The sequence below is a fragment of the Abramis brama genome (assembly GCF_963993115.1).
Source record: "Abramis brama genome assembly, chromosome: 11".
NCBI lineage: Eukaryota > Metazoa > Chordata > Actinopteri > Cypriniformes > Leuciscidae > Abramis > Abramis brama.
The window spans coordinates 18,636,331-18,649,963 of record NC_139973.1 but is presented as its reverse complement, the minus strand read 5'-3'; the positions used below and the strand labels follow the sequence as shown (position 1 = coordinate 18,649,963).

The 13,633-nt window shown below is 36.9% G+C and overlaps 1 protein-coding gene across 5 annotated transcripts in view; it reads left to right on the top strand.

The window, feature by feature from the left end:
• kif1aa (kinesin family member 1Aa) overlaps nt 1-13,633 on the top strand; it is an 81,139-nt gene that overhangs the window by 45,002 nt on the left and 22,504 nt on the right. For 4 of the 5 annotated variants that reach the window (XM_084129046.1, XM_084129045.1, XM_084129044.1 and 1 more), the window contains 13 exons: nt 1,501-1,634; nt 2,341-2,420; nt 2,518-2,593; nt 3,872-3,951; nt 4,064-4,170; nt 4,261-4,341; nt 5,790-5,970; nt 6,065-6,137; nt 6,254-6,344; nt 6,473-6,621; nt 6,723-6,901; nt 7,981-8,118; nt 9,687-10,001. In XM_084129046.1, the coding sequence (XP_083985172.1) occupies nt 1,501-1,634; nt 2,341-2,420; nt 2,518-2,593; nt 3,872-3,951; nt 4,064-4,170; nt 4,261-4,341; nt 5,790-5,970; nt 6,065-6,137; nt 6,254-6,344; nt 6,473-6,621; nt 6,723-6,901; nt 7,981-8,118; nt 9,687-10,001 (1,684 nt within the window). Of the gene's footprint in view, nt 1-1,431; nt 1,635-2,340; nt 2,421-2,517; nt 2,594-3,871; nt 3,952-4,063; nt 4,171-4,260; nt 4,342-5,789; nt 5,971-6,064; nt 6,138-6,253; nt 6,345-6,472; nt 6,622-6,722; nt 6,902-7,980; nt 8,119-9,686; nt 10,002-13,633 lie in introns of all 5 variants that reach the window. The other variant, XM_084129042.1, reaches the window with a different exon arrangement.

Genomic DNA, 13,633 nt, shown 5'->3' with positions numbered 1-13,633 from the left:
GTGTGCAGCTCACAAGATTTATGCTGTTTTGTAACAGATGTAGGATGTACATTTTACTGTCAAATGGATTTTACGAGAGTATAATTGAACTGGTAATGGAGGTTTTACTGTGGTCAGCGATGACGATCATTCTAGTTAGTTGATGACAGTAATGACAGTCACTGGATTTTAGCAGAAATATGAGCTCATTGCTAATGTCCAGATGTACTGCAGTCAATATTTGCTTACATAAAGTGTATGTTAATTAGTATGAGAGATGGACCATTGCAGTCATCAACCATTTATTTACTTTCTAGTTGTTTGCGGGGGCGGGGCAATTCTTCTAGACACCATTTAATTGGACAAAAATCAATGTAGTGCAACATGAGTCATCAAGATTTCATGTATGTTTTCTTGGAAGAAATTAGATTTTTAGTGACTTCATTAGCATTCAGAAAACCTCAAATCCATGTATATAAAAGCCACAAAACTCAAAAACCAGAAATGAAAATTCTGTTATCATTAAGTCGTGTGAAACTTGTCGTCCCAAACTCGTATGGCTTGCTTTCTTCTGTTTAACACAAAATAATACATTTTGAAAAAGGTTTTAGCTGTGTTTGTCTGTATACTGATTGTCAAGGTTGGGTTTCAAGGTCTAAAATGAGCATATACAGTAGCTTAATTTGACTGATATAAAGTTTTCTGAAGTGGCATAATCAGTTGCATTATTAAACTGAGATTTAAGTCTTTATTCGCTGTCATATCGAATAATAAAAAATAAAAAAACATAATGATGTTTGTCTCATGACATGCGAGAGCCAATAAGTTTTGATATAACTTGACGTTTGATTTTCATGTCGTCATTTGATGTAGTTTAAATCCAAGGCTTGATCAATTTGAGTAAACGATGACAGAATTTTCATCTTTAAGACCAAGAACGAATTGCCATTTAGTTGCTTGAACGGACTAACACCATTATTCTGCTCAATGTACACTAACACATTTAAGAAACTGGTGTTAAATAACAGCCCAGATCAATGCATGTATGCCTGTTAAATATTTCAGACATGGCTCTCAGGTTGCTGTCATTGGATGGTCGACGTGTAATGCTGTAGCTGAAGCCCGAAGTGTTACATTGCGCTTGAGATGGCTGTCTCTGTGCTGCCGGGTGCCTGCGCTAGAGCTCCTATTTTATTTCCGCTTGTCTCCTTTACTGGGCTGTGACTGTCTGTTCTTTCTTGAGCGTTTCTCCTCACATGTGAAATTTCTTGCTGAATTCAAATTTATTTCAAGCTACAAGTCTTTCTCTGTCTTCTTTTCTCTACCTTTCCTTCCTTCTGCTCATCCTTTTCTGTCTGCTTCTCTCTGAACTCTGTGTCTGTCAATCCCTGACCCCCCCCACCCCCCACCCCCCCCACAACCCCCCGCACCTCTCTCCCCCTTCCCCGACAGACATATCCGATTACAAGAACAATAACAATAGTGGCCAAGCTGTCAATCAAAGAGGTGATCTCTCCACAGTGACCAATGCTATGACGGGGATGAGCCCCTCTCCATCACTCTCCGCCCTGTCCAGCCGGGCTGGTTCCATCAGCAACTTGCACGATCGCATCATGTTCAGCCCAGGGAGCGAGGAAGCCATTGAGAGACTCAAGGTGACTGCCATAAAGTATAAAAGCCTGACAACACTGAATGAAATCCTCCAAATATAAATCTGCCTCCAGATATTAAGGGATCAACTCCAGATTAAAGGGATCTTTTCATAATTGTTTTTACCTACAAACTGTGTTGTTATTATTAACCGAAACTACAACTATTAAAAATAGTTTTTGTAATAAATCTTAAATTAAAGAAAATATAAATATAATATTTAAATATAATAACTTACTCTACTATAATACTATAAAACTGACTGTAAAATACAACTAACACTGTAATAAAAATGACAAAAAAAGCTAAAAATAAATTAAAATGACAAAAGCAATCACTTCAATCACTAAAACAAACTAAAATCAAAATTAAATATATATATATAAAAGCTACACTTCTTATAACGGTACCTTTTAAACTGTACCTTAAACTGAAAAGAGATTTCGGAATGAGCTGTTTGTGAGGCTTTGATTGCATTAATAAAACTAAGGTAGTATTTTTGTACTAGGGAGGGAGTATTGAGGTCTTAAAGGTATACGGTACTATATTAGTAAGTATTCCTAATATGATACCTTTAATACAATTTTTTTTTACACCTCATTAATTAAATCCAAAAGCTTTGCTGATGTACGTCTCACATTAATAAATCTAAAAAACTACTATGAACTTGGTGGCATATTTTAACTTGCATTTGTTTGCAATGCCAACTAGGAAACGGAGAAAATCATTGCTGAGCTCAATGAAACGTGGGAAGAGAAGCTTCGCCGTACAGAAGCCATCAGAATGGACAGGTGTGTTATATGAAGCCTTATGTGATGATAAGCAATGTTACGTTAGTGTTAGTTATGCTATTGTCATAAACCTAAACATCTAAATTGGTTTTCACAGAGAAGCACTGCTGGCCGAGATGGGTGTGGCCATGCGTGAGGATGGAGGAACTGTTGGAGTCTTTTCACCAAAGAAGGTAAAGTCATTATTAAGGCTGTAGGGAGAAAATGTATGCAGGTGGAGGTGGACCACATGATAAGGCTATGTTGTGTTCAAATAACTAAATAAGCCTGTGAATGTCTTTACGTTCCCTTTCTGGAAGCCCTCGCAGAGAAAACCTCAGCCCGTGTTTATAGACACTGTTGGGCTGTTCTCTCCCAATGAGGTTGGTTGCCATGGATACTGTGTGGTTGCATCTCGATTCTCTCAGAATGTACCTCTGTGTGTTCTTTCCCCATCAGAGCTCTTTTAAACGCATCTCTGATCTTTATTTAGGGATCTGTTGCTGATATGAATGCTGATGTGCTGCAATTCCTTCAAGTCCTTATAGTAAACTTTAAAGCAAACTGCTGGGTGAATGTACAGCAGACTTCAGATCTCAAGCATCATGCCCTATGATGCTTTTAAAGGCTTTCCTGTCTGGAGTCTATGTGATATCTAAATCGAATCGCATGCATTTTGATATCAAAATTTAAATCTTATTTTCCTCTTTCCAAGGTCGTATAAATACATTTTGAAAGTGCTTGCAAGGCATTGCTACGTTGTACAGCACTTTGGCTTGGGTTTAAACCATTGATTCCAATTATTAAATTCAGAACGGTTTAATGCGTAGACTACTGTACATTTGAACTTTAGTTTGTAGATAATTTCAGCCTTTTGTAGCTCTTTTTGCCCCTGTGATTCATACTTCTAAGTTTTTTTAAATGTTTGAAAATCTCCCATTGACTTCAGCATATTCAGCATTTGAAAATGTAACCATCAACAATGAGACTATTTAAATATATGTCTGCTGAATTGCGATGGGTCTTCTTTCTTATGCTTGGATAGAAATTGTAATTGGACTTTAAAGTAACCATGAAATCGAAATGGACAATTCTTATATTTTATGGAATATTGCAATGGTTATTATTATGATTTATCTGTGCACATCATTATTTGTGGGCGGGACAATATTGACTCCCCTCCAGCAACCTGTCACTCACATGAGATTGCAACAATTAGCAAATGAGCCAACAATCCAATCAGTTCCAATCAGATCCAATCAAACCACAAGACTTTGATGTGGCATTCATGCCACAAGACTTTGATGTGGCATTTAGCATTAACACAGAACCAAAGCCTAGAACCTAAACTTGCCTGAAACTTTAAGACTAGTCATTTGCTGCCTTGCAAGCACTGGTATTTCTTTCTGGAAATGCAAAAATAGTTGATTCTGTAAAGTTGATTTTAAGTATGTTTGGGCCCCTCATTACAGACACCCCACCTTGTGAACCTGAATGAAGATCCTTTGATGTCTGAATGTCTCCTATATTACATCAAAGATGGAATTACTAGGTTAGTTACAATCCAAGCTTCTCCTTTTCTCCATCGTGCATATAAATCACACATATATGCTTTTGTTCAGTAGAATTGGCACTATGGTATCTTGATGTGTTGCTTTGCTCAGGGTGGGGAGAGAAGATGCCAGCAGTAGACAGGACATTGTTTTGAGTGGTCACTTCATCAAAGAGGAACACTGCACTTTCACCAGCACCACTGGGCCAATGGGAGAAGGTTTGTTAATGATGCAGCTACTATAAAAACACACATACTTGTACATGTATATGCCAAAGTCCTTATGGTTGTTCTTCCTGTTGTTTACAGCTGTTATTCTCGAGCCGTGTGAGGGAGCAGAAACGTATGTAAATGGGAAGAGAGTAACAGAACCCACTGTTCTCAGATCAGGTTTGTTTTTACTTTTTTCACCTCACCTGCTAAAATACTGTTCTAAGCAATATGGTTTGGTTCCTATTATTTATTTGTTTGTGTGCATATTTATTAGGGGTGGGACAAAATATCGATTGGGCAAAATATCGTTGTCCTTCTCCGTGCGATACGAGAATCGTTACTCTGGCGCCAAATATCGATATTTTAATGAATAAAATAAGGTGCTCTAAATAGATTTCCCTGCTCCCAGCGTTGCTACTTCATGGCTCCTAGAGGTGGCGCTCAACACATGAATGAGGGAAACGTACGCGTACGAAAGAGTCCGCAATATACAAGAACTGCCTGGTAAAAGTAAAGTGCATGGGCAATACCACGAACATGCAAAGCCACTTAAGTTGGAACGCCATCACCCTGATCTCATACCCTGAAATCCAGAGTTCTCACGAGAGCACAATTTGAATTTGCACAGTGAGTCACTCTGGCATTGAGTAATGATGCTCATTAACTATGCCCTTGTAGCCGAGCTGCACCAATCACATCGGGGTATCTGATATAGGCGGGCCAGAAGCGAGCTAAACAGATGACGACAGCGCTGCGACGTCGAAGTCATTAGTAAACATTGCAAGATGGCTATGGATGAACACCAGTTGTTTGAAACGGCTTTGGCCGCTACAATGAACGAGTTAGACTTGGCTTTTTATCTAAAAGAGGAATAGAAGACGGCGCTCGAATCGTTCCTTTGCAAGAAGGACGTTTTTGCTGTTTTGTCGACCGGATACGGCAATCTACCAGTTAGCTCCGCTGGTAGCTAAGCGTATGGGGCTCTGGATACGTCACCCCGTGTATTGTTGTGATTGGTCGTAGTGTTATCCAATTGCGTGCAGTGAGATTTTCAAATGCATGCTTGGTGCCGCCCCTCGAGTTGGGCGATTTTCATTACTCAATGCCAGACCCTTAATCTTTCGGATTTGGGTCTGGATTTCCAGGCTACTGATCTCATTGAAAATTTTTAATTTACTTAAAATGTTCTATTTAATCTGAAAAACCATTTGTGCTGTTTTCTAACAGTTTGGACTTGAATAAAGAGAAAACCTGCACTTAACTTTTTCACTAATATTTTGTTTTCATAGTTATCATAGTTCACAGATATCGTGATGTATCATTATAGGATTGTCTAGCAATATATTGATTATCACAGAATTGCTGTATCGTGATATTATCGGTATCGTGTGTCGTGTATCGTATTGTATCGTATCGTATCGTGAGGTACCCTGTGATTCCCATCCCTGGTATGCATGCTTGTATTGATTTAAGATTTTATTCATTCATTGATTTATTTTTGATTGATTTATGATTTTTATTATATTATTTCTAAAATAATTATTTTATGCACATCTGTTCAGAATTAACCATTCTGTGTTAATGCAATTGTTTAATTTCTTTTGTATTTACTGACTCTTTTGTAGGGAACCGAATCATTTTGGGCAAGAGCCATGTGTTCCGCTTCAACCATCCAGAGCAGGCTCGTCAGGAACGTGAGCGCACCCCCTGCTCTGAGACCCCAATGGAGCCTGTAGACTGGGCCTTTGCTCAGAGAGAACTCCTGGACAAACAGGGCATTGATATGAAACAGGAAATGGATCAGAGGTAAAAGTAACGTGGAGGAAATTCAAGAACAAGTGTGAACAAATGTGACGTTTGTGTTTTTAGACTCGTATCCATTTTCATATCGTTTGTATAGACTGCAGGAACTTGAGGATCAGTATCGCAAGGAGAGAGAAGAGGCCAACAATCTATTGGAGCAACAGAGATTAGTAAGTGACATAAAGGCATAAAGAGCTTATACAATTGTTTCCTTTACTCCAAACTTACAGTAGTATATAATATGATCCTTTTTTAGTGTTGATATTTCACTGTATGTCTTTTACAGGACTATGAGAGCAGGCTAGAAGAACTGCAGAAGCAGGTAAATCGTTGTTACCCTGATGTAGCAGAGGAAGATGAAGAACCTGAGGAGGAAGGTGACTAAATTGACTAGATTTTACCTCTAATCCATTTCCTTTATATTGTTTTACAACTGCTTGAACTAATTAAAATGACCCACATTTAAACACCTGAGCATCTTGTATTCAATCTCTTTTACCCATAGTGCAATGGACTGAGAGGGAGACAGAACTGGCGTTGTGGGCTTTCCGTAAATGGAGATGTTATCAGTTCACATCTCTAAGAGACATGCTTTGGGGCAATGCCATCTTCCTCAAGGAGGCCAATGCCATTAGCGTCGAGCTAAAGAAGAAGGTGAAAGCTTTGGAAATAGTACCAGAAAGAACTGCATTCACTCTGCTAAACCTATAAGATATGACAACATCATAACTGATTGAGCCTTATGTGTCTTACAGGTTCAGTTTCAGTTCGTTTTATTGACGGACACACTTTACTCTCCACTTCCGCCTGACCTGTTACCACCTGAGGCAGCTAAAGACAGGGAGAAGAGCCCGTTCCCTCGCACCATTGTGGCCGTAGAAGTCCAAGATCAGAAAAATGGAGCCACACATTACTGGACCCTGGAGAAGCTTAGGTAATTTTTGCATATTGCTTTTACATATCGTTTCTTCAACAACAGACTCCATGTGGAGTTTGAGAATCAATTCCTTCATATATATATATATATATATATATATATATATATATATATATACACACACTATATGGACAAAAGTATTGGGACTTAATTATTCAGTCCAGGTGTTTCAATCAGACACATTGCCACAGGTGTATAAAATCAAGCACCTAGCCATGCAGTCTGCATTTACAAACATTTGAAAGAAGAAAAAAAAAACATCGTTCTGAAGAGCTCAGCAAATTCAAGCGTGGTACTGTGATAGGATGCCACCTTTACAATAGGTCAGTTTGTAAAATTTCATCCCTGCTAGATATTCCATGGTCAACTGTAAGTGGTATTATTGGAAAGCGGAAACATTTAGGAACAGCAGCAACTCAGCCGTGAAGAGGAAGACCATGTAAAGTCACAGAGTCATCGAGTGCTGAGCTGCAAGTGGCATAAAAGTCGCCAACAATCTGATTCCAAAGCTGAAGAGTTCCAAACTTCTACTGGCATTAATATCAGCAGAAAAACTGTGTGGCGGGAGCTTCATGGAATGGGTTTCTTCACATATGTCTCATATCAGTGTCTCATATCAGTTTTCAGTTCTCCTTGGTAACCACTACATTTAAATACAATTTTATTAGGGATAAAATTATTTGTTATGGTGGAAATGATGCAACAACTGAGGGACAGTCATTATTTGTGTCGTTATACATTTTTATGAAGTATATTTACACAATAATTACTGAAATGGGTTATTTCATGTTTTGTTTACATTTTAATAGTTTTACAAGTATAATAATTTTGTATTTTAATCATGGAATCTCATATTTTAGGATTAAAAGTCATGGATAAGGGTAAGACAATACAATTTATACATAAAGAGTGTTTGAAAAGAAGCAAAGAAAATGAAGGCATGTTGTTTCAGGACGACAAAAAGAAAATCTGTTAAAAACGCCCGTAGGTGAAGAGAAACCCAGCTGAGTCACCTTGGGTTTCACAGTGTATCCAGGATTTAGATTGTAAATGATGTATAATGCCGCCCCCTGCAGGCAGAGGTTGGATCTGATGAGGGAGATGTATGATCGTGCTGCTGAGGTGCCCAGCAATGCTCTTGAAGACTGTGACAGTGTGCTGACTGGAGGCGATCCCTTCTACGACCGCTTTCCCTGGTTCCGTCTGGTTGGAAGGTGAGTTTTAAGGTTACTTCAGAGCATGGCTACTCAGACCTGGCCGCTGGTGTTCAGTACAGAATGCCACATCAGATAAAGGCCACATTATCAACATTATTCTCATCAAACTACACTAGTGTTTGAAAGGCCCATTGAAAGTGAATTCATTTCTGTTATGCAGAACAGAATCAGCAATTCTCATTATGTTTTTGTTCTTGTAATAGTAGAGTATATTGCAGGGTAAAACAACTGCTGGAAAGAGAAAATGTAATAAAAACTGTTGGTTAAAAGCTGATCTCTACAGGATATATGTAATATTGCTTATTCCTCTGAGGAATTATTGCCCACACACTTTTCAAGAGTGCAAGATTTTTGATGCTGCTTTATTCAGAAGAGCATGAAATCGATTTTCCATGCACTTCTAAATTAGGTCACAAGCTTCCCTTTGCCCTGTCTACTTCTGAGCTGACTTACTCTTAATCTTGCCTTTACTATATCTTAAAAGATCACACTGAAATCAAAATTACGTCATCATTTACTCTCTCTCATGTTGTTCTAAACCCACCTTACCTTATTCTTCTGTGGAACATGAAAGGAGAGATTTTTTAAAAATGTACTGGTAGCTCTAATAAGTAGTGTAACAACTATTTTGGTTGAGGTTTTTGCTACTGTACTGTATGACTTCAGAAGACCTGGAATGGTGAATGGACTGCTTTTACTTTCATGGTGCTTTTTGTCATTGTAGTGCTTGCCAGTCCCCCATCTCGTTTCACTTTCATTATATTGAACATGATATTTTTCAAAAATGTTGGCTGATATTTACAAAAAGGTATTTTTCAAAAGTACAACTTTAGGTGTTTCAAAAAAAGAGAACCGGTTTAGAACTACATGATGATGACTGTGTTATGACAGAATTTTTTTTTTTTTTTTTGAGTGAACTATGTCTATAAAATGCACATTACCATTCAAATGTTTGGGGTCTGTATGCTTTTTTTTTTTACCGAGGCGATAATTAAAAACAGTAATATTGTGAAATATTCTCACAAGATGTTTTCTATTCTAAAATGTAACTTATTCCTGTGATTTCAAAGCTGGATTTTTCAGCATCATTACTCCAGTCTTCAGTGTCACATGACACACAGAAATCATTCTAATATGCTGATTTGGTGCTCAAGAAACATTTCTAATTATTAGCAATGTTAAAAATGGTTGTGCTGCTTAATATTTTGTAGAAATTGTGATACATTTTTTCAGGATTCTTTGATGAATAGAAAGTTTATAAGAACAGTATTTGAAATAGAAACCTTTTGTAACATTATCAATGTCTTTACTATCACTTCTGATCAATTTGCTGACCCCAAACTTTTGACAGGTAGTGTAATATTGGACATTCTTAACAGAATCCTGTCACAGAGGCTGCTGTTCACGTGTTTTTTAGGTTTTTTATATCTTGTATGTCCATTACCCTGCAACTAAGTAAAGTTGGCTTATTAAAAGCCTTTACGTACCCACTTGCGAGCAGAAACAATTAAATAGACAGATGGCCCCTCACACTAACTGGGCTCCCGTGTCTTTGGCTACACCAGAAACCCCCTTTTCTCCACATGCCTTAGTGAGCAAGCGAGCGACTCTAACTCCTCCCCCACCCCCTCTGAGCCCACATCAACCTCTGAACTCACTGAGGTGGTCCAGTCATGGCCGGACAAGAAGGTGGGGACAGATTTGGATGACTTGGACGATGATTTCTTGTTGGATGACCCATACTCGGATTTAGAGGAGGAGGAGGAGGGGGAGGATGATGATGATGATGATGATGATGATGAGGGAGAGCTCTGCAGAAGCTCCAGCAAGACTGAGGACCCGTTTTATGATCGCTCGCCATTGTTCAGTGTATTGGGAAGGTTGGTGAGGTTTCAGGAGAATGCTGGGAAAGGAAACTAGCTCTTTCACACTGAGACTGGGTTGTTTTACAACACTGACTTTTAAACATTATATGTGCACAACACACACACATATGTAGGCCTATACACACACACATACACATATATATGAGAGATTTTTGTTTACATATGACTACACTCACATTTATAGACAAATAAATACCTGAATAGAATGATCGTATATAGACACAATGAGATTGAGTTTATTTTCAGTTTCTGTTCGTGTCATACACTGTAGTTTAAAATACATTTGATGTATAATGGCTGGGAGTCTGTGTACACTCTTCTTAGTGGGCTTGAAATGAGAAATATAAATGTAGACACAAATAAGACTGTTGTTGACCTACAGTGCAAGTATTTAGCTATGAAATAAATTGACATGGGAGAATGGTTGAGTATTATTTTTTATTTTCTATTGAGATCTCTGACTGTTGATTGCTGATTTTGGTGTTTGGGTCAATGACGTGATACATGTCAGGGTGGTACAAATGTTCTGATATCCTAGTGAAGTAAAAAAAAAAAAAAAAAAAAAATCTATTTGAAAAGAAAATCTATTAATAATAAAATGCAAAGTTTAGTACAATATATATTATTAGTTTAGTACAATAAATGTTATAATTTTTTTTTAAAACAGTGAATCTGTTCAACCTTTTCCAACAAATTAAAGTCATGTGGTGCGATACAGAAATAAAACAGGAAATTATATAATAGAAAGGCTCCTGCAGACCCTCATGACTGTGTGTTAAAGTCAAACAGTCTCCTAAAATATAAGATAATTGGACTTATTTATGACGAGGTAAGTTTAGTTCAGATTATAAAATCTCATGTGATACATCTCCCTAACAACATTTATTAATTTTTAATTCATGATGTTTGTCCAAAAATAATTTTTACCTCAAAAATATTTTATGTAAATATATTCAAGGTGCAAGGAAATATTTTATTATTTTCTTACTTTTTATTTGATGATTACACCACATGACATTTTTCAAAACCGTATGAAAACAACATAATAGCATTTCTAAGAACTGAGAGCATATTTTAAACCAGATTCAATTTATTTAAAAAAAGGTTTACATTTTTTTCCTTTTCTTTATCTTGGCCACTCTTATTTGTCAGTAGCTATGTTTCCATCCAAAGAAAAAAATTTAACTTATGCACAGAATTGGAATATCGCATAAAACTTTAGCGAATAAAGCCGTTTTTATCATGTGTTCAAGAGAACAAAATTGTTACTTTCTGGGAAATTGGCACAACAATTGCTGCAATTGAACAGAAGTTTTAGTCCAGTTTTCCAATCACATCCTCTGTTTTGGAAAAATGCAAGTTTTTTGTCGCACATCAAGGGATTTATTTGGTAAGTGTGTTTCCATAGTATAGTTAATGCTTTGAATTTATGCGCATCTTGGCTTTTCCATCTAGCATTTGCGATATCCCAAAACTCACATAAAAAAAGTGGATGGAAACATAGCTAATGACACTTGAGGAGACATGGGATTACAAGGGTCACTTGATCAAGACTTAAGCAAGTCTCCACTTGATATCCATCTCACTGCTATAAGATATTAAAGAGATCTCTTCTGATTTGTCTTCCCCTGTGGGAAGGATTCCTGGACTTTAGTCAGCATGTCTGGACTTTACCCTGTCTTCTCCCATTATCATACATTTGACTTTCATCTGATCGCTGCAGACACACACCTTGAGCTTCTGGGTTTGATTTGGACCTAATGATTGTGATAATTAAATTCAGAATTGGCTGGCTGTCAGCAGCTCCACCCAGCATAGCTTTGGCCCTCGTGTCCCGTCAAGGTCTGTGTCCCAGCTTTTTACATGCACCGCATCACTTCTTCAAAGGGCTCCGTCAGCTTTGAAGTGCTATCTCCAAACATTCATATTAGCTGTTTGTTTTGTGTACCGCAGAAACAAACAAGACCAGATTTTTGTAACATGGCATGAATGTCTGATGAATGAGAAAAAAAGCTATTAATGTAATGACTTACTAATTGGTTCCCGTAATACAGCAGTTTGATTATGCAGAGTGTTCACATATCTCAAGATGAAAGAGCTGGTTTCTAGCACAGCTGTCTCTCTTCCGGGCATGTGAGATCATATGCCGTATTTCGACCTTTTTTGTGAGATTTTTACATGGAAACCTTTGATGAAACGGCTCACTCTTTTAAGTTGCGCTTGTGCAATGCACTGCACATCTGTTACAGTATGGCCGCTTTTTTGGTGTCTTTATCTTTATTTTTTGGTATATGCTAATGATATTGTCTGTTCATGCTCGCAGTGTCCAGTACTGTCACATTTTATGTCATCGCTTCCACCTTTTTTTGTCATAAGCATGCTTTTTTTGTACCTCACCAAAACCCTTTTTTTTTTTGTTCAGCACTACCGCTATCTTTCAGTGTCTACCCATGGAAGATGGGCGATGTAGTCCTTGATATCAGATGGATGGAAAACTGTTAATTATGACAATCAACTACTGTATATGAAATGTCAATCTCAAGGTTTTGGAACATATAAATACAGTCGTATTTCTTGTTCTGATCATGGATGTATTGCTTATCCAAATACCCCACAATCATTTGCACAAAAACATATTGAGTCACTCCATGTAACATATTTACTCATGCACAGACTATATAAAACAGTTTGACAGTTTGTGCTTAAGTAAAAATGTTTTACATTTTTAATTACAACTATTATAATAATTAATAATAATACCAGTATAACAGCAATTAACATGAATTTTCAGAATGTTTTGTTCCAAAACGTCTTGTGTGATTCTCATATGTACTTATTTGATTAGTGACCTACAGTAGAAATAGTGTGGAATCTTAAGTATTTATTTTTCATTTCTATTTCTATCATCTCTACCATTCAAATGTTTGGGGTTGGTAAGATTTTTTAAGATATTAATTCTCTTATGCTCACCAAGGCTGCATTTATTTGATCAGAATTTTCAGCAGCATTACTCAATTCTTCATGATCCTTCAGAAATCATTCTAAAATGCTGATTTGCTGCTCAAGAAATATTTATTATTATCAATGTTGAAAACAGTTCTGCTGCTTAATGCTTTTGTGGATAATTTATTCCCCCCAGGATTCTTTGATGAATAGAAAGTTTAAAGAAACAGCCTTTTATTTGAAATAGACATATGTTGTAACATTCGCTTTGAAATTTTAAAGCTTTCCTGCTGAATAAAAGTATTATTATTAATAATTAATAAAAGTATTATTATTAATAATTAATAAAAGTATTATTATTATTTAAATCTCTCTGACTCCAAACTTTTTGAACGGTAGAGTATATTACATTTTTCAATTTTATTTATAGTTTTAAATGAAAAGAATAATCCCCAAATTTGGGATATCAGATTTTTGGGGGGGTTTATCTTCACTTCAGTCCCATGCTCCTTAAACTCGCCCAACATTTACACACATATATATAAACAGATAAAAAATACTCTACACCTTCCTGTTTTATATCATGTATCCTGTAAGGAATAATCCTGTCCAGGGCCACAGCAGTGCCTGCTTTTGTGTATATGTTGATCAATGTTTTGTTTGTCCTGTTTGCTGTATAGTTG